Genomic DNA, 25,080 nt, shown 5'->3' on the forward strand with positions numbered 1-25,080 from the left:
ATAACACGGGCCTTGCCTACCTCAACGAGCGACTCACCTTCCACACTCCCACCCGCCAACTCCTCTCCGCCAACCTTGCCCTCGCCACCGTCCCTCACATCCATCAAACTACAGCCTGTGGTAGATCCCCGCCCACCTACGACAGACCCAGGACCTCCTGACCTTCAGGAAATGCCTCAAGACCTGGTTATTTGAGCAGTACCAGTCCTTCCCTCCCCCCCCCCCTTTCAGCACCCTGAGACCCAGGCGGGTGAGTAACACGATTTACAAGTGTTTGATTGATTGATTGATTGATTGATTGTGGTATAGAGTATAATGGTGCAAAATATATATATATATATATATATGGTGTAGAATGGGGTGTGGTAGAGTGGACTATGGTGTTGTGGAGTGGTACAGAGTCAAATGTGGCATGGTGTGTAGTGGCATAGTGTGCAATAGAGTTGAGAGTTATTGAGTGCAATAATATATAGAATGTAACGGTATTGAGTGTAGTTATACAGAATAGATCGCTAAAGTGTAGGTAGTAGAATGTAGTTTTTTTTATAGTGTTGTAAAGTGCAGTGGGCAAAGTAGTTGGTGTAGGTGTAGTGGCTTAGGGTATATACATTTTGAACAAAGTTGTGTTGAGTGTATTGGTATAGAGAGAGCAGTTTTAGACTGAAGTGGCATAGCGTAGTCTGCAATGGCGTAGAGTGACATTGCATATGGTGCAGTGGCATAGAGTTTTATGTTTCGTAATGGCATAGAGTGCAGTGGTGTATAGTGGACTGTTTTAGAATATAGTGAAGTTGTGTAGAGTGAAGTGATGTAGAGTGCAAAGGTGTATAGTGTTGTAGGTTGCAGTGGCATATAGAAGAATGTTGTAGTGTATGTTGATGTAAAGTGTAGTGCTGCAAAGTAGTTGGCGTTGGTATTGTAGGGTGGAGTGCATTTGTTTTGAGTAAAATGGTGTAGAGTGAAGTGTCGTCAAGTTTAGTGGTTTTGAGTGGAGTAGCATAGAGTGCTTTGGTGTAGAGTAGTATAGTGTGTGGAGGCATAGAGTGAAGTGTGGTGTGGAGGGGCTTATAGTGTAGTGGTATAGAGTGCAGTTGTATACAGTAGAGTGGGTAGTAGTTAAATTGCATCTAGTATTGAGTGGTGCATAATACAGTAAAGTAGCAGAGTGTGAAGTGTTGAAGTTGAGTATAGAAATGCAGTGGTGAATTGTAGATTTGAGTTCTGTAAGTATATTGGTACATAGATTGTTTGTTTTATAGTAGAGTGAAGTGGCACAGAGTATAGTGGCGTAGAGCAGAGTTGTATATATTCTATTAGCATATAATAGTGTTGTGCACTGTTTATTGGACTCTTCTGGGGAACCTACACTTCACTGCTTTCACTGAGTGTGCTTTAGTCCCTGAATAACGTTACTGTAACGTACTCCCAAGTGATGGGAAACACTGAGGTGGCACATCTTGTACAAAAAGAGCGACTACCAAGAGCACTTAAGACAAGTGGGCACATTTGTCCTAGTAGTCAAAGAATCTCCACAATGCTAACAACACACCTAAACTACACAAAAATATGAACGTCCACAGACAGTTGTGAAACAGGACACTGCAATTAGCCTCAAAGTTACACTGTAGCTTATTATTTTACAGAAAAATTGAAAGCCTCACCCAGAGCATACCTTGGCCCTGCAGTCGAAATCTGTTTATCACAGTGTTTTTGAACCTATAAACATCGCGCGCTCCTAGGGCAAAGTTTAAGTATTTAGTTGGCATTGAGATAAGCAGCCTCCGGGGGGGGGGGATTGAAAGCTCCGCAAAACCAGACGGTGTGATAGTGACTCAGACCTGGGACGAAAGCTACAGTGTACTCACAAAGTTATCATTGTTTGCAAAGGCAACAGAAACGCAAGGGCTTAAAACCACCTGGCAGCGGATAGACATATTACGGCCATCATTGTATGTGTTCTACGTGAGGTGTCACGGCTGGGGGTGTAGCCAAGACCAGGCTTTCAAAGCACATGAGTGTAACTGACATGAGTATTACCAGTGTACATCCTGAAACATGCTTTGAAGGATTGCTTGAAAACTCTCCCAAAACTTAGACTCACTTTGAAGAGTTGGTACAGTTTGGGTCCTATGTTAGAGAACTTGGTTAGGAAATAAGAAAGTAATGATTTCCAGCTTTGTCACAAAGTATTTTTTAAATTATATTGTTAACTTTTTTGTTTGTGTTTTAACTTCGTTTTATTGTTTTTCACATATTAACTTAGTAAGTACATTTCAGCTAGTATTTGAATGGTCACCACTCCACCAAATACGTAGGATCATAGTAAGTAACTCATAGTATTGGTTTTCTATCTATACGAGCTAGGCTTATGTGATTCAATGAAAATGTAATCATCGCCCCAATGGACAGTTGCTGGTTGCAACTGTGGCACTTTCTCAGACGGTCTCATCTCTATATCACAACCACCCTTCCCAGACTTTGCCATGTTACAAAGGACAACGTTGTGCTTCGTACACTATTTGTGTTTTTCAGTCCCAGTATTAGTTCATGTACTTTTAAATCAGAGATTCGAAATGACTTTGTAGTGGCAGAATATACTTTGTAAATTACTAGTGAAAGTTCTCTGCGGAGAGAGAGTAATATTCCATGTTTAACGGTTGAAGAGCCAACAAATTGAGATCTTTTATTAGTGACACTGCAGTATGCCAGAAGCAAAGGTATGTCTCTTTGTCTTTTGAAGAAGATTCTAAGCTCTGCCATTGACGCGTTGCCTAATGGACAGTAAAAACTGGGCGAGCGGTTCACATACTTGCAGCAGTGAAAGAGATCTCAACTAAGATTTAATACAACCACAGGCAAACTCATGTATTATGCACCTAAAACGTGGTGGGACAGCCCAGTCTATGGACACGGTACTGAAGTTATGTGTAAGAGAGTACAAAAACAAGGTTTGGGCATGCTAAATTGGTTAACAATCTTATCTAGCTATAACATTTCAAAATCCATGTAGCAGTACCAGTTCCTCAGATACGGTAAAAGTAGGAAATCCAAAATGTCCTGAACTTATGAAGGCTAAATAAAAAATGACATTCTTGAAAAAACAGAAGATTATTCTATTTCCCAAAAATATTTTTAATTAGCTTTTTGTCTGACTTTTAAAGGTGAGAAAGGAGATTGAATTGGACAATCTTGCTAAACGTTATTTGCGAGACATCATCAAAAAAGAATGCTGGGACTCCATGGCAGTGAAAGGAAAGTCAGTTGTGGTAAGAATCAATGGTTATGACATCGATGTATCTAAATCCATCAGCTTTGTAAAAACAAATGTAATAAGAAATTAATCTTACCCAGTGTTTGAAATCAGTATACCATGTGTTGGTATAAGGTACCACAAAACATCCTGTATTTTCTTTTAAAGTCTCCCATTTTCGTACTTGGTGCTAATTTACTTAATTTGTTAATTGTGCTTAGATGTTAGACCCTGTTTAGAGGGCCACAGCACTAACAGGAAAGACTGGGCTTCAACCGTAGTGAGTGAGGTATTTGGCCACTAGTTTCTTGGGGTCCGTCCTACTATAGCTCTCCAAACGGGCCCAGGTACAACCCTTTACACACTTGACTCTCAGGTTAGCGAGTGCAGACAATCACAGACTGCTCAGGGATGAAGTATCTAGGGCAAGAACCAATCCAACAGACACTATAATGTTGGTGGTCCTGCCCAGTTGTGTTGCTTTGAGCAAGCAAAAGTAATCACTCAGCATTACTCAGTACTACCCAGCACAGTTTAGGGAACGTAATTCAGTATTAAATTCCCGACCAAATTAAGGTGCTACACCCTTCTGTGCCCATGTCCACTAACAGAGTTCCGTAGCATTTATCTGTGGAGTCTAATCAAGTACATAGCACTGAGTAGGTACAGGTGCAGCTAGTCCATCACCCTCAAGGCATATGTATGCTAACAGTTCAGTTTGCTTTTCCATGGAAAAAGTCTTAGTTCTTGTAGCTGGCTTCCTCTCATTTCTCTCGTTTGCACATTCTGAGTCTTGTGGTTACCTGCTTACAGCAGTTGGGGTTGCTGTGGCGCAGGGAAGTGGAGAATTTCACAATTTCGGTGCAGAGGTTTCTTCTAGCAGCTTTGAAGGGCACATTGGAATTACAGAAGGAACGGCAGAATCTTGGGCGGCCTCTTCTGTAATACAGATAGCGCTGGCGCACATGTTACTACCAGCACTATTCCAAGATGGCATACTATCATTTGCATGGGGGCGTGGTCCCATGCAAATGAAGGAATCTCTTTACCTCTGTGTCCACACCGTTTTATGGATGCGGGCGCAAAAGCAATGAAGCTGGCACGAGGCGCACTGAAAGTATGCCACAAAAAGGTGGCACACTGTTAGTGCACCCTCTCAATGCAGCCCTCTCGACGAGGGTAAGGAGGGACCTATGGACCTTCCTTCCCAGACAACCCTTGCAGACAGGTGCAATCACTCATTGCTTCTGCCTGCTTGAGGTTCTCTATCCCCTCTTGAAAGTGCAGGCAAGTTGCCACTCTGTATTTCACTTAAATGCTCTGCTCCCAAAGGCAGCATGAGTTTGCGGCACCCCTGGGGGGAGTGCATTCTTTATAATGGGACGTACTTTCACTATTTGTGCACGGTGCACCTATTTAAAGGTGCACCGTGGCGCAAACAAGAAAAGTGCAACCCTTCTGTACTAGTGCCGCAGGTGTTCAAAAAATTGGTTTAAAAGTAATTGAGATTTATTCCATGTTGGGCGATGTACTGATACAAGCACTTTCTTACATTCAGAAAATGTATCATTTTTGAGACCCAATTTATTCCAAAATATTATAGGTCCCTTTGCATTAGCTTCTTTCAGTGGTGACATTTACCTTGATTGTATGCATTGCTTATCAGGATTTAAAACTGTCAGTCCCCTCCACTTGTTATCTTCACATTAAAGGAAATATACCAATAATTCCTGTTTATGCTGTATGAGTAATGGTAGACTCCAGAATGTTAAATGTATTTCTGTAGGAAGGAGCGTTGCTTTGTTTCTAGATATGTTATGACATTTTTGTTCTGTCCCTTTCTAACAGTCCGCTCCCATATCTGTGTTCCTTTAAAATGGGATATCTTTAGTACTTGATAAATAACAGATCTGGCAACAAATATTTTGTAGACCTACCAGTGTAGGAGCCTGATGTACCAACATATTTTTGGTCACAAATTCTGTGATTCACAAAAAAGAAGCATTTACAACTGCAGAATAGGTTTTTGCTATGTACGAACCCCATATTAAAGGTTGGTAAACAATCACCAACTCCTAAAACGGAATTGCAAATTGATAGGGATTCACAATTTGGGAGAGTAGTGTTGTAGGCCTCTCTTCCTAATGGCGATCAGAATCAAATGTATCAATGTTTTGCAACTTTAATTCAGCCTGAAAGCATTGAAAAATTACTAACTCCTGAGTTGAATTGGTAAACAATTCCCAAGTGGAAAGCGAAAGGGTCACCATGGGACCTGTTCCACTTTGTAAACTTTTTTTATTTTTTAATTAAACACAGCCCTATTTCCTTTAAGGAAAAGTGGCTGCCTTTACATACATGGGTGCCTGCATGTCCTTTCCAGCCACCATCCTTGTGATGACCTCAACTGGAGTCACCTACAAATTGCAACCTACCTCATTAATATTCATGAGGAAGGTATGTTGGAATACAAACAACTCTGATTCTGAATTTTACAAACCAACTTATTGATACATAGTGTCAGCAAAAGGCAACCTGTTTTTAGAACAGTAAGCCTCAATGTGTCTCTGAAATTATTTCATATCCGTTAGTAGTCTTTTTCAATATCACATGCTTCTTACACATTTTTACATTGCATGTTCCTGGACTTCAATATCATAAGATTGCATTTTTGTATGCCATGTAAATCCTTGTTTGAATCTGTTTTATTGACTTTGAAGTTTGTGGTTGAAATTACAGCAAAAAAGATTCTGGCTAATGACATCTTCAATATAAGACCTGTTTTTTAATGGTTCATATCATACACATCACCATAAGTTAAATATACTATATCACCTTCTGCGGGAATAACGTTTTACATGGCAGGTGCATGACGTATTGCTCTATTTAGCGACAGCTTGCTGTGTGTGACTTATGTTAACAATTCAATCATTTACATTTTAACATAATAACTGTCTATGACAGGATTGAGCGTCACATTGAAATCATTACAATACTGAGTCTACAGACACATTGTAAATTAGTCATTCACTGAGGTGGTCCCCCCTTCTCCGTTTTCAGGTGCTCAGGCCTGGGCCAATTTCTTAGGGAGTGTTTTTACGAATTTAGCAGCCTGCTTCGGGTCTGTGAAAAAGTGTAGTTTACCGTTATGCTGGATTCTGAGCTTCGCTGTGTATATTAGAGAGTATTTTGCATCTGTTTGGTTCAAGGTGCGCTTAACCGACATAAACGTTCTGTGTGCAACCTCTACACCTGGGGTGTAATCTGTGAAGATGCTGAGTGTATTATTGTTATATATGTAATGGGTTTGCGGGCAAGATGTAATACAGTGTCTCTTTCTCTATAGTTCAGTAGCCGTGCTATGATAGGGTGGGCCGGGGCGCCAGGAGGCAGCCTCTGGCCCAGCGATCTATGAGCCTGTTTCACCACTAAAACCTAGGAGAACTCGTCCGGGAAGAGCGCAGTCAGCATAGTCTCTGCGTAGTCCTCCATGTGGCCCATGTCTGTTGACTCTGGCACTCTCAGGATACGGATGTTGTTTCTGCATGAGTGGGCTTCCAGGTCTTTGTTCCTGTTGTGAATCAGCTCCAGCACCCGCTCCATCTGGAAAAGGTGTTCACCTCACTGCCTCGGCTATCCTCCAAATCGGGATTCCACCTGTTCTAAACGGGTGTCATGGTCATTTACCCTGTCCTTCAAGCGGTCCAGGCTGTCCATGAGGGGGTCTAGTTTGGCATCTATGCCTGCCAGGCTTTGCTTGAGATCCATAAACATGGCTTTTTTTGTGGACGACTGGGCCTCACTCTCTTGAGACTGCTCCAGGTCCATCTCCTCTGCTTGTGTGCTTGCGTGTCCAGCCTTCTTCTAGTTCTTGAAAGAGAGTTTGACCTGATCTGACTTCCCCATGACGCTGGAGTGGCTGCAGCCTGTGACCATCCGAGGTCCCAAGTGCGCTCATCTCCACATGGTCATCAGCAAGTCAAATGCAATGAACGTTTAAGGTACACTGGTTCAATGTTCTCCAGCCAGTGTATTTATTAGGTCTGCAGTTAGCCTGAGTGCAAGGCTGTGCAATCTCCCGGGCAGTGCAGGGGCCCCACTGTCACCCCCTGTGCCTGTTCTCTGCCACCCTTTTCATGGCGGTGTTACCACCATGAAATCGCTGGCAGAGAATGAAGTCGTAATTCCTGGGGCAGCGCTGCTTGAAGACTGCCACGACTGCCAGCTCGCCGGGACAACTAATCCTGGTAGTGCTGGTGGTTTGACCACAGCACGGCTGCCCTGGTCACAAGGTGGCATTCGGACTGCCACTTGGGCGGCGGTCCGAACGCCACCACGAGACCGCCAGACTCGTAATGACACAGTAGTCTGTGCTGCATGACGCATCCTCAACACAGGACTCCACATCTCTACGCAACCAGGATTAAGTTACAGTGTTCAGTGGGCCTAACTGGGTTCTTGTAGCTGGCCCACACTCCATGATGGTCAGCCTGAGCTTGTGACTTTGTCCAGGTCCGGCACAACCAGATAGTTAGTGCTCTGTGCGTTAAATCTTTTAAATTGTATATCTCCTTTTTTACTGGGTGGAGTTTTGCCTTTCTGGTCTAGATTTATTTAATAAAATGTATTCTATTTTTCTAAATTGGTGTGGGATTTTTCTTATATTGTGTTATCACTTTGATACTATTTGAAGTGCTGCATTAATACTTTACACATTGCCTCGAAGGTAAGCTTCACTGCTTTGTGCCAAGCTACCAGAGGAGTGAGCACAGGTTAATTTAGGGTTTGCTTGTGACTTCACCCTCACAAGGATTGTGGTTTCTGCTTAGGTAGGGTTTTATCCCCTTGACCATTAATCCAATTTCGGAGATATATTCTTTTAGTTATTATGTCCAAAAGTGCCAAACAAGTGAAATGAAGATTCTTATTGTATTTATTTGTGTTGGGTTGCACTATGTTTTAAAAGTTAACTTGTAAAAATATTTTCTTCCAGCACGTTATGGCACTGTTTATTGACCAACTCTTGTGGATAATAATGGAACAGTGTGACACCAGTTTCACTCATCCAAAAATAATGCACAGCTTTTAACAGCAGTTGTGTATGACTTGGATGTAATCACTGACAACTGCTGTAAAGCTACTAATAGTTATAATGAGGAATCCCATCGCCCTGGAATGTGCAGTTCCCATGGCGATTTTGTGATCAGTTTAACACGGAAGTCGCTTAGAATGGGCATTCGTGGCTACTGTGCTCAGAAAAATTGACTACCTAAAGCATATTATCTGCCAGGGGCGGCTCCTTGGCTAAGGTGGAGGAGCGTGGCCCTGCTGAATTTTCAAAAAAGGAAAACTAAAATGATAATAATGTATGCTACATTATTATCATTTTATGTTTCCTTGTTGTAAGGGGTGGGGCGGGGCTGGGCTGGAGGGAGGGGGCCAGAGGAGGGATATGCACCACAATGTGCACATGTCTGTTTGGCTGGCTGTATTGGGCAGTCGAAACAGACGTGCACTTTTCATGTTCTCTACCCAGCTGTATGAACAGCCGAGTGGAGAATATGCACAGGCTCCTACTTTCAGTCTAAGCAATGAAGCAGGCCGTTCAGACCACTTACAGCACTGCTGTCATGCTGGTGACAGCATCGTTGTGATTGGCTGGGAGCCTGTGTGCATCTGGGAACAGGAAGAGGATGGAGGGGAGAAGAACGAGTCTCCCCCTCGAAGGTAAGTGTTTTTTTTTTTAATTGTTATTTTTTACCCTCACAGCCCTCCATCCCGTTGGTACCTGTCCCAACCTGTCACCCCCGTTCAGTGGCAGCCACCACTAGTATCTGCATAACCCAAAATGTAAGCAGTGGGGTGGGGGGGGGCAAACTCCAGGGGGTCCGCTCAGCACAGTACACTGTGCACAGAGGCAGCTCCTGACTGGGTCCAGAGGGGAGGGCCAGGCCTGCCCCCGCCCACTGGTACTTTGCAGGGGGCCCCCCATTAAGTTTCGTTACACCACTGTGTCCTGCTTGACAATGGGGGAAGCATCAGATATAGTGAGACATGAAACACTTTCATCATTCATCAAGTGATACATTTTAAACTTTCTTTCCTAACGTGCTCTTCCCCTCTTCTCATTCTCAAAGTGCTAGGAAGTGACCAGTTTGGTGACACACAAGTGCTTTATAAAACTTCAGAAATAGTACTAAGGGAGTTACACCAGTCAAGTGCTGAATTACATCCCTTTCCAGGGCAGAAGAGGAACCCCAAGCTTCATTGGAGTACAGGAGAAGGAAGTTCTTCATGAGAGAAAATCCTTTTTCTGCGGAGGAAAAAAGAGCGATTTTTTTATTTTTAATTTTTTTAAACATGCAGTTCCTGTCGCTGCCTTTCCCTAATGTGGCATTGTACTGTCCATACAATTCCACACTGGGGTATTGCCTACACCTAGAAATATGCAGCTGTCACGCTTTTCCAAGCACACTACTGGGTAATTTTTTAAATTGCCAAAATTCATAAACCTACACGCATGTGTAGGAGGAGTAGGTATGTGGGTGTAGTTTTATAACTTTTCTTTGTTAATTGGGTCTATAGCCTTTCAATGTTTTCGAGAACTGACTAGCACACCTTATGTTTGATAAATGGAATGATTTTTAAAATACACTTGTTTGTTCATTTTTGTTGTCTGAAGGCCTTCAGCTCCAGTCATGAGGTGAAAAATTATCCCCTGAAGGAAAGATCTACAAAGGAGTTAGAAGACATTCAGAGGGTTCTGAACCTGAAGAGGATTGAAGCAGCTGATCGCCAAGTATGCTACCAATAACAAGAAAAATGACAAAAAATATTATGTATGATTAGAAATGTCTCCTTTCCCACTGCCATTATGCTTTGCTATGGAGATACATTAATTAACTTCCTCTGTTTTCCCAGTTTAGTATGTCATTGGCTCATGTTAATTTCATTGCCTAAACTGGTTTGTGGCCTAACCTGTAACAATCGATATATACAATTTAGGCCTCATTCGTGCATAGTTGAATGAAGCATGATCTGGATACCTTTGTGACTTAAGTATTTAGTATCATACTAGAATCCACATGGATGCATAGATTTAGAACTCAGGCTATATATGTAGGAGGGCGTCCATTTTTTAAACCAATGGGGAGCTTCTAGTAAGGGCTCATAAGGAGCTCAGTCATTGAGTGATTGAGCTTTTTTAAAGTTGATGGGCATCCACTAACGTGTGAACAATAGAAATAGTCAGTGGAGGTGCCTTTAGTATGGCCTGCTCAGATGGGAGAACCAGCAACATCATCAGTTGGATGTCATTCAAATAAATATAGAATTTAGCCTCAGCAATCTGGAGAAGATTAACTGTTGGGCCCATATAGATATTAAGTAAAAGCAGTGAAAGAAATAACCCCTGAAGTACACCTCGCTAGAACCATTGATTATTAATTAGGTGTTTGTCATGAAATATAGCAGCCACTATACAGAAGTTCATTATATGCTTATTTCAAAGACACTAGGCCAATTTTATCCCAAGTGTATAGATGTTTGACCTTAATGGACAGTTATCACTTATGTTTTCCCGAAGCTGCTTCTCAGAAACAAGGGTGAGCTGAGCAACGATGGCTGCATAAGGTTAAATGAAATTGCTTGTGTCACAAAAGGTCAGTGGTGGGCAAAATCTCTGGTACAGTACTAGTTCATATTTTAGAAATTAACTATGGAGAAGTTTGAAAAATCTTTGCAGAGTTTGATTGAAGAAATAATAGACATTTAATCCACAGTGGTCTGCAGTTCATCTGTTATTTTGAAGAACTCTGCCAGGTTAGTGGCCTTGTCTGCTCAACTATAGAAAGAGACTTTCTTATAAACAATAATCTGAATGTTGTATAACTTTTCACATTTTAGGTATCTTTGTCTAAGATACAAATAGTGCACCTTCCCCACAGAATACTGGCACTCAAATGAATCGTTTCAGCTGGACCCCCAATAGAAAGTTCTGGATACTCCTGGGAGATAGCCGAAAGGATTATAAGATGATACCACAAAGCAGTGTACTCACTTGCAGGACTGAGCTGCACTTACTGAGACAAAAGGTGGCCACCACCACCCTCATAAACACCTTCCACCAGCTGAAGGAATTAAAGGATAGGGCTTGAAGACGCCATTGTGCAGCAAAGCCGGAAGTCATTGGGGATGCTGGTGCTCCTAGCAGCACAGTGGTGGCAGACCTACTGGCCAGCGCTAACTCAAACATGGGACCTGAACTCAGAAGAGTCAGTGGAAGTTAAACACTTTGTTTTGAGACGCAGCTGTCCCATGAGGCAGTTCAATCCCTGACCAGTCCTTTAATGCCTGAGGAATGGAGGTAGGTTTAAAAGCCCCTGAATACCAAAGGTGTGGCCCTATCATGCTGCAGTGGGTGGTGGTTAGCCCAAGAAAAAATGTTTCACTGAGGGATACCTTGAGCTGCGTGAGAAGAAAGTAATCCACAGGGTATTGCATATACACATGAAGTGTATAGAAAGAGCTACAAAAATAATCTAGAAGTAGAATAAGTTAGAAAGCGAAGCATCAGTGGTAGGACAACTGTACGGTGTGAGAGGATGCAGCCCTTGAAAGAGCTGGCAGAACGCAAGGCCACTTGTGATTGATGAATCATCCGATGGGGCACATTGGCTATTGAGGGGCACAGAACTCTGGGGAAACAAAATAAAGCTCCAGTCCCCGATAGGTCCTGGAGAAGGTGGGTTCCTGTAACAAAATGAGGTTCCCTGATTAAAAGACTTGCTTACCCAGAAACAAGTCAGGAGAGATAAAGTGTCTTACAGAGTAAGTAGAGCAATCAGCAAGAGAATATAGCCATAACTAAAGAAAATATGTTGCATTTCTTGGCAGACATTAATAACAAAGTAGGGACTTCTCAAAAACACTCAAAGATATGCGGAACCATGTTGAAGTGTGCAAAAGTAGACTATGTGGAAGAAACGGTGGATGACTGCTCTGTGGAACAACAAAAGTAGGGCACCATTCATGGACCACTTGAAACTTGAGGATATTCAGAACCTACCCTGAAGGAATACTACCTGAATTATGGCACTGATGAGTGGCCTGGACGAACAAAAATAAATGGATGCATTTATGAGCTGTTCTTCTTGGTGCTCTCAATAGCACCAAATTAATGTCCCCTGCTAACACAGGAAAAAGGTTGCCTGCTCAAGAGGTGACGCTCCCACTGACCTCCTCTCTCAAGTGAATTTCTTTCACAAGAAGAAGGAGGTAATGGCTGTTGTAGTGGGAAAGTGTAATCTCCATTTCTTGATACCACAAGATTCTTTGCAACTTGGTTTCCAGCACCCTTAAAGTGCAAAGGGACTTCAGACCGGTCACCCAACAATTGAAGGACTTTTTAAAATATCTTGCCAATTGGGGTCACCCATTCTGTCTCACTTTGTCTGGCAAGAGAAGAAGAAAGTAATGAGATCCTTAGCCAAAGTGAAAAAGATGCTTGGTATCGGAGAGGAGACGGATGAGATACCTGAAGAAAGCGAGCATAAGAGAACCTGCCCCCACCACATGCACAATTAACCCTGGCACTGGATAAACCGGCCATTTCTCATGAATGCTGCAGCAGAGAGCAGAGTGAATAAAGGTGTTTTGGCATCTGTGAGCAGTGAGTGGAAATGACAGTGATGCCCATGACTCAGAAGGTTCTGAACCAGATTCACCATCAAGAGATGGAGACACATTATCGGATTTCATATGAACATGGTGCTTCACTGAATCTCCTAACTATATGGAGATATAGGCTGATGAAGGGATGGGCTAGGTTTGGAAAGAGCATGAGGTAAACCAGATGCACAATGGGATCCATGATTCGAGGAGGGGTGAAGGTTACTTTAGTTTATTGGTTGGGCTGGTTACTGTGGGTTGGGCGCATCCAGACATAACTCATTTGGGGCCCTTCCAGGAGCCATCATTTCACCTCAACAACTTATCTGAACACAACTTGTAAAATTATTCCTCCATGTTGAACTTGATTAGTCTTAATACAGTGGTGCCTAATCCCTCAGTCATAGGGTGGCTATCTTTAATATGCTTAAAGACACAGAAAGTGTCATATGTTTTTTAAGAAATGCAGTTTCATATCTCAAATCCAAGTGGTTACCGCCGCAATTATTCTTTTCTGGGAACTCAAAAATGGCAAGGTTGGCCGTACTGCTCTCACGCAAAGCAAACAGTGAGGTTCTTGAAATACTTGTACACTATAGGGTGGGTTTTATAGCTAAATAATAAACAGGACACCATGATCTATATGCTTTCTAACATGTATGCCCCAATGTCAAACAAGAATAGTGTCTTAAAATGGTAGTAGCGAAGATCCAGAAAAGGGCTAATGGAAACCTAATTGTAGAGGGACTTTAATCTTGTTAGGGACAGGCTGAAATATAGTGGCTGACACAGACAAGTTCAATTTAAAACAAGCATTGGCATAGCCAATAGGTCTCGCCTTTGGGACCTTATAAGTGTTTAGCCATGTAGCACAATATCCGTTACATTACGTTGGCCAATAAAGACATCATAGTTTGTGGTAAATTAATGGTGGGAGACCTAATTAATATGGTGGCTAAAAAAAGGCCATCAAATAAATGAATATGTAACGCCATTAGTAATAATTATTCTTTTACCATAAATTGATAGATACCTTGATTAATTGCCAGAATGCATTAGATGAAGTGTTAAGTATCTGCAGATTTGCTTCAGTGTTCTGTCAACCTTGTGCTGCATGGAAGGCACAGACATACCCATTTATCACCAACTACTCACCTGTTGGACTTCCAAGCATTACCAAAACATCTATAGCACACAGAAGCAACCTGTGCAGCGCTTTGCAGAGCACTTGAGCAAGCACACTCCATGCCTTTTGAAGTGTAGACATAGGGTGAACTAATTTGAATAATGCTCACAGTTCGTTGTCCTTTCTATGTACGGGGGGGTCCCACAGCCTTTTTTTATAATGAAATGTGTCTTTATATAGCACATTTGTGCATTTTCTTGGCTTTGTAGTGCTGTGAATAAGAGAGGTATTCTTGAAGTGAGGTAACTGGCGAGTGCCACGAGAGAGAGAAGTGTGTTTGCTGAATTATATTGTGAACAGTTAATAGAGGTGTGATCACTGGAGGTTCCGCCACATGCGACAAAAAGTGTAAAATGTGTAGGTTCAAGTTTAGGTATCTGTGGCGTACACTGGAATAACTAGGAGCGTTGAAGAGCACGAGTGTTGCCTGAGCTTGAAGTCGAGTGAGTGAAGAGATCCATCTCCACACATCTCCCTCTGTCGCAGTTTATAAATGGTGTAATTTTTGGGCAGATAAAGGAACTTTGGCATACATGCATTATTTGATGTGCCCAGGATCATACGGCATGGCAAAACAGGCAGTAAGGATAAGAAGCTGTGTTTATTTCACAGTTGACTAGTTATTGGGTCATATCTTTTTCATATCCGGGCTATTAAAGATTAAACCACTATGAGATCCCCATTAAACTTGTGCGGTGCAGCGCCTTTAGGCTTTTGTTTTTTGATCACCCATACTCACTGTCACAATGCTTCATAATCGGTTGGTTTACACTTTCGGTGTGTGTCTGGAAGCGTGGTTGAACAAAGAGGGGAAGCTACTCAAAATACATACGAGTGGCAAGCTGTTTGGCTGGAAATAAGGAGGCTGATAGATTCAGTTGAAAAGTATTTTCACTTGGCAGAACTACAGCATGAAACTACTTAGGAGGACAATAAATCCAATGACTACAGTTGTCCTATCGTCCGAGAACTATTCATGCTGAGATTTATCTCCGTTCTCAAGTTCAAGCGTAGATTTAGGGCATTTTTAGCATAAAAAACTCAACATGACAAACTAGAATACAATTCAAAGTAAAATGTCTAATAAAAAAACAGCATCTTTCTAATTGAAAACAGCATATTAAGATTAAATTCCTAAACACCAAAGCAGTAGGAACGCTAAGAGGAAATGTCTAGACAAAGTTTGACCAATGAGGAAGGCACCTCCTGATCAGAGAGAAGTGGGATGTACTTCTGCCTACATGCAGCTCTTAACAATGTAAACACGGGCTGTGCCAAGGTTACACATGCACCCGAGTGGTGGCTCCAGACAGATGTTTAAGGGAAGCCCTAGGGTGCTTCACACGTGTGCACCAGGTCATGAACCTCGCCTCCAGACTGGGCTAAGAGTTAAGGGGACATGCCTACGGTGCAGATGAGGCACAGCAAGTCCCTTTTTGTCAAATTTTGTCAGCCTCCTCCTGCTTCTATCATCTGACGCCCCTCACTAGCAAGGGAACCACTGGCCCTAATGCAAACAGTGTTACTGTCCCCTCTCTCCACCTGTGAATGATTCATTAATAATATAGAACCATAACTGGGATGGACGGACCTCAGTGTCACTGCACCTGCTGCAAAATGGATACCTACGCCCCTGATTCCTGTCATCATAGTTACCTAAAACTGTCCTAGCTACCCCCAGTGACACAGCTGCATCACAAGTTGCACCTATGGCCATAGGAGAAGCGCCTGGGTGTCAAACTAAAATGAAACTAAGGAGAGGGAGTAAACAGCTCAGTCCGGGCGTAGAGTCTCATTGAAGCTACACATGCCACATTCAGTGAGTTAAACAAGTTAAAACACGTCAAAGCTGTGGATCCCACAACGAGATCCTGCTGCCTATGTAGGAGACACTGAAAGCATGCATGGGTGGGGTGCCAGAAACCATACACTGCGTGAGGCAACCCAAGCCGTTGTGCACACTTTACATCCTTAAATGAGACCTACCGGGCTTTGAAACCCTATGCTGCAGTAACTGCAAATAAACACAAGCAACGCACAGTGCACTGGATTAAAAAACCCCAGTGATCCTTTCTTCAGATAGCACCAGTGCTGTCTGAGTGTAGCATACAGCTGCTCTTGTAAAGATCACATGCGGCAACATATGGGCTGCAGGGACTGAATCCGCCTTTGGTAGAACACACTGTAAATAAGCAGCCTATGCAGGCTGCTTTGGCTCTTGCAGGTTCACTGTGAGAGCAGCTCTGCCTGTCCTGAGTGTTACACTGCATTCTGGTACTTGCAGTTCTGGGTTTTAGAGGATTATAAATCAAAACTACCATTGTCATAAATTAGATTAAAAATTAAGATTGTGTTAGTTATTCACCCTGGCACATGACAGCTTCAGATATGTGCCCACCCAGTACAGGCAGAAAGGCGCAGAGACGAAGCTGCCCACCGGGACCCTTGCTCACTTTAAACCAGACGTGCTCACTTCGTGTAGCCAGAGATTGCTCATTGTTTCCAGCAGCTGCATAAAAAATATGCTTGCAGCGTGTTCTAGGCCTGATCTCAGCTTTTCTTTCCAGGTGGATCGCGACTTAAAGGTGGGGGCCGTGCCGGTGCAGGTACTGCAACAACCACACAAACTCAAGTACGATCTCCGTGTCATACGGCGTACACCGTGTTTGTAAATAAATAATGCCATCAGCAGAGATCGGCAACCAAAGTAACCAGTGTGTTTCTTAAAAAAAACAAAAAAAGTTGATGTTGAAAACATCAGCTGCACGCATTTGCCTCAGAAAGTCAACAAACACAGCATTCCAAACACACGAGCCGAGGCAATCTAAAACAAGCAACAGCGAAGGAAAAGAGACTGCCTCATCATGACATAAATTACGTCATCGCGCATGACATGCGGCTGCCATTTTAAATTGGGGAAATATGCTTTAAAACTTTTAACAGTAGCGATTTTCTCTACACATTGGCAGCGCGTAAGAAAATTGATTGTCTTTGCACCGGGGATGTAGGGGGCATAAATAGGTGCTGTCATAAAATAGCCTCTAACATTTGACCTCTGTCTTTAAATGCACAGCACATGTAACCAGAGAACATGATTTAGAGCCCTGTTAACAAAAACAGACTGGAGCCACTGAAAACATCCTGTGCTCTGGTCAAATGCTATTAGCCTCAGAAAAAAAGTAGTCCCCAAACACATGCTACATTGACATAATTGGAAGAGTACTGTACTGGGGCCATGCTCCAGGGGAATGTACAACTGTGGAAAAGGTGGGACAAAGAGCAAGGATTGACCACTAGCAAGCAAAGATTTTTTTTATGGATACTGAAACAGACCAGCGAAAAAGTAGAGAGTCCACAAAGAGATATAGAAGTATATGCTAAAGAATATACAAGAGGTCTCGAATGTCAGAGTCAATAGATCCTCGGGGGTCTGTGCACGTTCCCAACACTTCCACCACAAGACAGCTCCAATACTCTGATTAGAATTGTCACAGATTCTAAGAGAGTCCAAGTGGGGAAAAGGGGATTAGGAAGGGAACAGCTGGGAAGGAGACCTGTAGGAAGCAAAAAGGTTAAAACACACAATATCAAGATTATATCATATTAATCAATACTAAGCTATGACTCTAAGCATTGTCATTCTGAAAACATGAACAACCTAAGCATCAACTTAAAATGACTAGGCTTCAAGATGACTGGATACCTGTGAGGGAATCAAGAAAGGTTAAATGCAACTTTCAAATTCAAGTATTATCTTTTGCGTGAGGATCAGGAAATAATCTGAATGATTTCTAAACCATCATATGAATCGTGTTTGAGAAACTTATTATGTACACACAACATTACATCTAGAACGCTAGCCTTTTTGTTCTCTCAAAATTGTCAGGACATGAACTGCGCACATTGCAGATTTGTACAAAGGTTGCAAACACCATAGAATGATTGCGCACCATGAATAACATGAATTAGACTCGAGAAATAAATCATGCGTCTTGCCAACTCGAAAAACCACCAAGTAAATGCCTTAAAATGGTAGCGCATAATGAACACCGTGATTTTAAACACAGAAAAGGAATCGTGCAGCTTGCCGATTCGAAGGTCACCATATGAATGTCAGAAAATGGTAGTGTACAATGAATAACATGAATTACACACAAGAAATTAATCGCACGTCTTGCTGATTCGAATGCCACCATGTAACTGCCCAGGAATGGTAGCGCACAATGAATATCAAGGGTTAAAGAACGAGAAATGAATTGCGCGTCTTGCCGATTCGAATGCCACCATGTAACTGCCAAGGAATGGTAGCGCACAATGAATATCAAGGGTTAAAGCACGAGAAATGAATTGCGCGTCTTGCCGATTCGAATGCCACCATGTAACTGCCAAGGAATGGTAGCGCACAATGAATAGCAAGGGTTAAAGCACGAGAAATGAATTGCGTGTCTTGCCGATTCAAATGCTACCTTGTAAGTGCCATAAAATGTCAAGCGCACTTTCACATGCACAAGAGCAAATATATTTTATCATACTAATTAGGCCCAAGAACTCGAAATACTTCGAGAACGGGATCGGGGGCCCAGCCCGACCTCCGTCTTACTGCCCTGATCAAGAATCACCCAGCCAAGTGAGAGGGCAAGGCCTGAAGATCAAAGTAGGCCTCCAGAACAGGAGCTCAGGAAGTTGCTACTGCTCTGCAACGGACCTCTGAATAGTGAGCACGTGAAGCTGGGCTGGCTCCCTTTTTATAGAGTCTTAGCCCAGTCCACCAACCACACCCAGGCATGCTGCAGGGAAAGCTTCTAGAAGGCCATGGAAGGGGACCACACCCTGACACAGTCTGAAAGCCTGCAGAAGTACATTACATGTGAACTGTATTTATATGCATGCTGGACATAAGTCTTCAGGATTAAACTCTGCAATGCAAAAGGTTAAACATTATCATATCAGCACAATGCATAAATTATGTTAGCTTGAAATTGTTAGGTTTTTGCATTCTAGTCGCCCGTAGTGCGCGCACTGCCCTAATGTTGACAGTTCTCCCCTCTCCCAGACCCGCTCTAGGGCCTGGTTTGTCTGGATTGAGACGATGAAAACGCCTCACAAGTACTGGAGCATGGATATCAGATGCGGAAACCCATGAGTTACTTTCAGGGCCATGACCTTTCCATGAGATTAAGTACCAAAGGTTACGCCCTCTCAGTTTAGAATCCAACACTTTCTTGACTTCGTATTCTATTTCCCGTTTTACTAGAACTGGAGCTGGATGAGGGCGGATCTTCTGGACTTCCTTTTTCAAGAGGGAAGTGTGGAACACTGGATGAATCCGTAATGATCTTGGCAATTGCAGTTTATAGGTCACAGGATTGATTTGCTGAAGGACAGTGTAAGGACCTATGAATTTGGGGTTGAACATGTGCTTCTTTTTGAAGTCTATATGTTTTGTGGAAAACCACACTTTATCACCTGGTTGATTCTGTGGTCCCTCACAATGTTTCTTGTCAGAATGCTTTTTCTATTTTTGTTTGGCTTTTTCCAAATGCTGTTGAATCAATTTCTGGGTTTGATGCAGATGTTGAATGGTTTCTGACACAGCTGAAGTAAGAGAACTTTCTTGAGGGATTGTGATGGGCAAGGTGTCAGGATGATAGCCAAACAAGCCATAAAAAGGTGTAACGCCAGTAGAAGTGTGGAATGAGTTATTGTAGGCTAACTCAGCTAACCAGAGCATTGATGTCCAAGAATGAAGTGATTTTTCAGCGTAAGCACGTAGGTATTGCTTCAAAGTCTGATTTAGTCTCTCTGTTTGACCATCTGTTTGAGGGTGGTGGCTAGTATATAGTGTAGATGTCACTTGGAGTGTTTTCCACCATGTCTTCCAGAAATTGGAAGCAAATTGCGACCTCCGATCGGAGAGGATCATTTTTGGCAGTCCATGATAACGAACCACTCTATTCAGTAAAATAGTTGCCAGTTCACTGGAAGTGGGCAATTTCTTACAGGCAATGAAATGTCCATATTTCCTGAGACTATCTTCCACCACCAGGATTACTGAATGTTGTTGAACCACTCGTAGACCTGTAATAAAGTCTAAAGAAATGTGCTCCCAAGGATGGCTTGGAGTTGGGAGTGGATGCAACAACCCTGTGGGGTTTTGAATGACTTGTTTTAGTGCGAGCACAGACTTCGCAGTTGTTTACCATCGCTTTTACATCTTTTGTTATGGTAGGCCACCAAAAATAGCGTTGGATTACTTCAAGAGTTTTTGGAGTACCTGGATGACCTGCCGTAGGTATAACATGCAACCAATGAAACACTATCTTGCAAAGTTTGGTAGTGGGCACAAACAAACGAGCGTCATGAAAAGGTAATCCTTGCTTGATTGACCTTTTGGGATCTGCTTGGGCCCATGTCTGACATTTCTCAACAGTGAAAGAATTGCGGATGTCTTCAACGAAATCTTCAGTTTTTATGATATATAGGACTTTGTCTGGAGCAATGATAGCTCTGGAGGTTTGGACTGCAGACAACGTGGTAGACTCTTGGCGGGACAAGGCGTCAGCTTTGCGACTGTCTTTACCAGGCCGGAAAGTTACCACAAAATCAAATTCGGCAAAAAACAGCATCCAGCGTAATTGCTGAGGAGTCAAAAGTTTGGCGGAACTCATGAACTGCAGGTTGCGATGATCAGTATATACTGTGACAGTGTATTTGGCACCCAACAAATGATGTCTCCATTCTTTAAAGGCGTCATGAATCACCAGAAGCTCTATTTCAGCAATGACATAGTTCTGTTCGGCTTCGTTCAACTTCTGCGACATGTAAGCTAGAGGATGAAGTTGACCAGTGTCTTTGTTTCGTTGCGACAAGACTGCTCCTATTGCCACATCTGAAGCATCAGCTTCCACTAAGAAGGGTTGATCCGCATCAGGATGAGTCAAGACTGGGGCAGTGGAGAAAGCTTCCTTCAAAGTTGAAAAGGCTTGGTCAGCTTCTGGGGACCATACAAATTTTTCCTTCTTTTTTTAATAGCTTAGTGATTGGAGACACTGTCTGGGAGAAATGATTTATGAACCTCCGGTAAAAATTTGCAAACCCCAGGAAACATTGTACATCACGAACATTCTTTGGGGTGGGCCAATCAGATACGGCCTTTACTTTCTTTTCTGCCATCACCATACCTTGAGGGGTAAGGATAACCCCTAAAAACTCAACTGTGGTAACATGAAACTCACACTTGGTTAGTTTGCAATATAAATGGTGCTTTCGGAGGGCTGTAAGAATTTTCTTGACATATTGGACATGTTCATTTTCATCGTCTGAATAGATCAGAATGTCATAGATATAGACTATAGCAAATATGTCGAGGTACTCTCTAAGAACGTCATTCAAGAAAAATTGAAATGCTACTGGAGCATTACACAGACCAAAAGGCATGACGGTGTATTCAAAGAGGCCATATCTAGTCTTGAACGCTGTTTTCTTTTTGTCGCCCTCTCTCATTCTGACCAAATGATAAGCACCGCGAAGATCAAGCTTCGTGTAGATTTTTGCTTCTTTACTTGTTCCAGCAACACCGGAATTAGGGGCAAAGGATATTTATTCTTGTTGGTGACTTTGTTCAATCCCCTATAGTCGATACAAGTTCGAAGTTCTCCATTCGCCTTTGGAACAAAAAACAAAGGAGAAGCTGCTTGAGACTTAGAAGGACGAATGAAACCATTCTCCAAGAATTGATCTAGATACTTTCGCAAATGTTGATTTTCATGTTCTGACAGGGCATATTCACGACAGTTGGGAAGTATCGCACCTGGAACTAGATCAATTTGACAATCATAAGATCTATGAGGAGGTAAGTTCTCTGCTTCTTTCTCATCAAATACATCTTCATAAGATGAATACTGTTTGGGCAATTTAACTTCTTTCTCTGCGGCAATGGCTATGTAAGAGTTGCAAACTTTTGATACTTGATACTTTTGGAGGCATTGTTCTTTACATAGCGCAGATGAGAACACGCCTTTCGTTCTGCCCAATTAATCTCTGGATTGTGATGAGTTAACCATGGTAAGGCAAGGATAATTCCATACTGGGGAGCATGGATCACATCAAGGATGAGTTTCTCTTTATGTTTCTTTCTTTGATTCTTATCTTCACAAATCACCGACAAAGGGACAGTCTGAAAAGTTACTGGACCTCCAGTCAAGAGTTTTCCATCGACTGCCTGGATGATTTCTGGGGTCTTTTTTTCAATACATGGGATCCCCCATGCACGGACCAATTGGGCGTCAACAAAGTTCCTGGTAGCCCCAGAATCGACTAGAGCCTTCTTGAAACAGGTCTTTTTCTTTACCTTAACCTTGATACCCAGTTTGAGATGTCTAGATTGTGAAGGGTCCACGGTGACACCCAAGAGCAATCCTTCTCTGCATCTTGGGTGCTTTAGTTTTCCGACTCAACTTGTGCATTGGCTGCAACCTTCTGAACCGGACCTCGTTTGCTCTTTGGTTTGATTGGACAGTCTTTGGCAAAATGACGACTTGCGCCCACAATAGAGACATTGTCCATTCTTTCTACGTAGGTCATTTTCGTCTTTGGTCAAAGGTCTCCTGATGGTTCCAATTTCCATCGGTTCCGGCATTCTTTCTTTCGGAGTTCTTGAGTCTCTATTATTGTGAACATGCCAGGAATATTTTTCAGTCTTTTTGAGTGTTCCTTTTTGTTCTGTTAAATGATGATCCAGTCTCGAGACAAGGTTTATCAGTTCTTGACAGTCTGTAGGCTGCGGGTCTATTTGAGCTAGGATATCTTTTAGCTCCTCTTTGATTCCCTTGTAGAACAAGGCCGCTTGTTTTTCCTCGGGCCAGGATCTCTCGGCGACAAGCCGATTAAAATTGGCTAAATATGACACTAAGGGCCTGATTCTAAGCTTGGTGGGCGGCGGGAGCCGCCCGCCAAGCGGGAACCGCCAGAAGACCGTACCGCGGTCAAAAGACCGCGGCGGTCATTCTGGGTTTCCCACTGGGCTGGCGGGCTACCGCCAAAAGTCCGCCCGCCAGCCCAGTGGGAAACACCCTTCCCACGAGGAAGCCGGCTCCGAATGGAGCCGGCGGAGTGGGAAGGTGCGACGGGTGCAGTTGCACCCGTCGCGAATTTCAGTGTCTGCAAAGCAGACACTGAAATTCTTTGTGGGGCCCTCTTACGGGGTCCCCTGCAGTGCCCATGCCATTGGCATGGGCACTGCAGGGGCCCCCAGGGGCCCCACGACACCCCATACCGCCATCCTGTTCCTGGCGGGCGACCCGCCAGGAACAGGATGGCGGTATGGGGTGTCAGAATCCCCATGGCGGCGCAGCAAGCTGCGCCGCCATGGCGGATTCCCATGGGCGGCGGAAAGTCGGCGGTACACCGCCGGCTTTCCGCTTCTGGCCGCGGCTGTACCGCCGCGGTCAGAATGCCCGGCGGAGCACCGCCAGCCTGTTGGCGGTGCTACCGCCGACCCCGGCCCTGGCGGTATTTACCGCCAGGGTCAGAATGACCCCCTAAGTCCTGATTCCCTTGTCGTAAGTCTAATAATTCACGATCTGCTGACAATGTTACAGTTCTACGATCAAAAACTTGTTCCAACTCGTGAACAAAATGTCTCCAATCGTACAGCAGGGGACTGTCTTTACGCACAAGAGGAATAGCCCAGGTAGCTGAATCTCCAGTCAGATATGATAACAAGAAAGCTACTTTGGACTGGGCATCGGGGAAAGTATGTGGTCTGCAGGTGAAGTTTAATTCTACTTGAACCAAGAAAGATTGCACTTTCAAGGGGTCGCCTGAGAAACGTTCTGGGGGTGCTAAAGGAATGTCTGAAGGAACATTGAGGGAAATGTTTGTCGGATTACCTCCATAAGTCTGAGAAGAAGGACCTAGCCAAGACATACCTGTGGGATTTTGTTCCTTCTTCTCTACGTTATCCTGTAACTGACTCACTCAGCTAGGCTAGTTGCCAAATCTTTTAATGATACCACCTCTGCTTGGAGCTGAGTGATAGCCTTGACTAGCTCGTCCAGTGTGGCCATGTTGAGAACATACACAAACCAGGAGGAAAATAATTTGTGGGCTCACTATTCTGTCAGAGTCACCAGATCCTCGGGGTCTGTGCACGTTCCCAACACTTCCACCACAAGACAGCTCCAATACTCTGATTAGAATTGTCACAGAGTCTAAAGAGTCCAAGTGGGGAGAAGGGGATTAGGAAGGGAGCAGCTGGGAAGGAGACCTATTGGAAGCAAAAAGGTTTAAACACTCAATATCAAGATTATATCATATTAATCAATACTAAGCTTTGACTCTAAGCATTGTCATTCTGAAAACATGAACAACCTAAGCATCAACTTAAAATGACTAGGCTTCAAGATGACTGGATACCTGTGAGGGAATCAAGAAAGGTTAAATGCAACTTTCAAATTCAAGTATTATCTTTTGCGTGAGGATCAGGAAATAATCTGAATGATTTCTAAACCATCATATGAATCGTGTTTGAGAAACTTATTACGTACACACAACATTACATCTAGAACTCTAGCCTTTTTGTTCTCTCAAAATTGTCGGAACATGAATTGCTCACATTGCAGATTTGTACAAAGGTTGTAAACACCATAGAATGATTGCGCACCATGAATAACATGAATTAGACTCAGAAATAAATCATGCGTCTTGCCAACTCGAAAAACCACCAAGTAAATGCCTTAAAATGATAGTGCATAATGAACACCGTGATTTTAAACACAGAAAAGGAATTGCGTGGCTTGCCGATTCTAAGGTCACCATATGAATGTCAGAAAATGGTAGCGTACAATGAATAACATGAATTACACACCATAAATGAATTGCGCGTCTTGCCGATTCGAATGCCACCATGTAACTGCCTAGGGATGGTAGCGCACAATGAGTAGCAAGGGTTAAAGCACGAGAAATGAATCGCGCG

At 43.1% G+C, this 25,080-nt stretch overlaps 1 protein-coding gene across 1 annotated transcript in view; it reads left to right on the plus strand.

The window, feature by feature from the left end:
* CFAP43 (cilia and flagella associated protein 43) overlaps positions 1 to 25,080 on the plus strand; it is a 505,375-nt gene that overhangs the window by 288,867 nt on the left and 191,428 nt on the right. The window contains exons 21-22 of the mRNA XM_069239443.1: positions 3,162 to 3,266; positions 9,933 to 10,049. Coding sequence (XP_069095544.1) covers positions 3,162 to 3,266; positions 9,933 to 10,049 — 222 coding nt within the window. The remainder of the gene's footprint in view (positions 1 to 3,161; positions 3,267 to 9,932; positions 10,050 to 25,080) is intronic.

Source organism: Pleurodeles waltl, chromosome 6 (assembly GCF_031143425.1).
Source record: "Pleurodeles waltl isolate 20211129_DDA chromosome 6, aPleWal1.hap1.20221129, whole genome shotgun sequence".
Taxonomy (NCBI): domain Eukaryota; kingdom Metazoa; phylum Chordata; class Amphibia; order Caudata; family Salamandridae; genus Pleurodeles; species Pleurodeles waltl.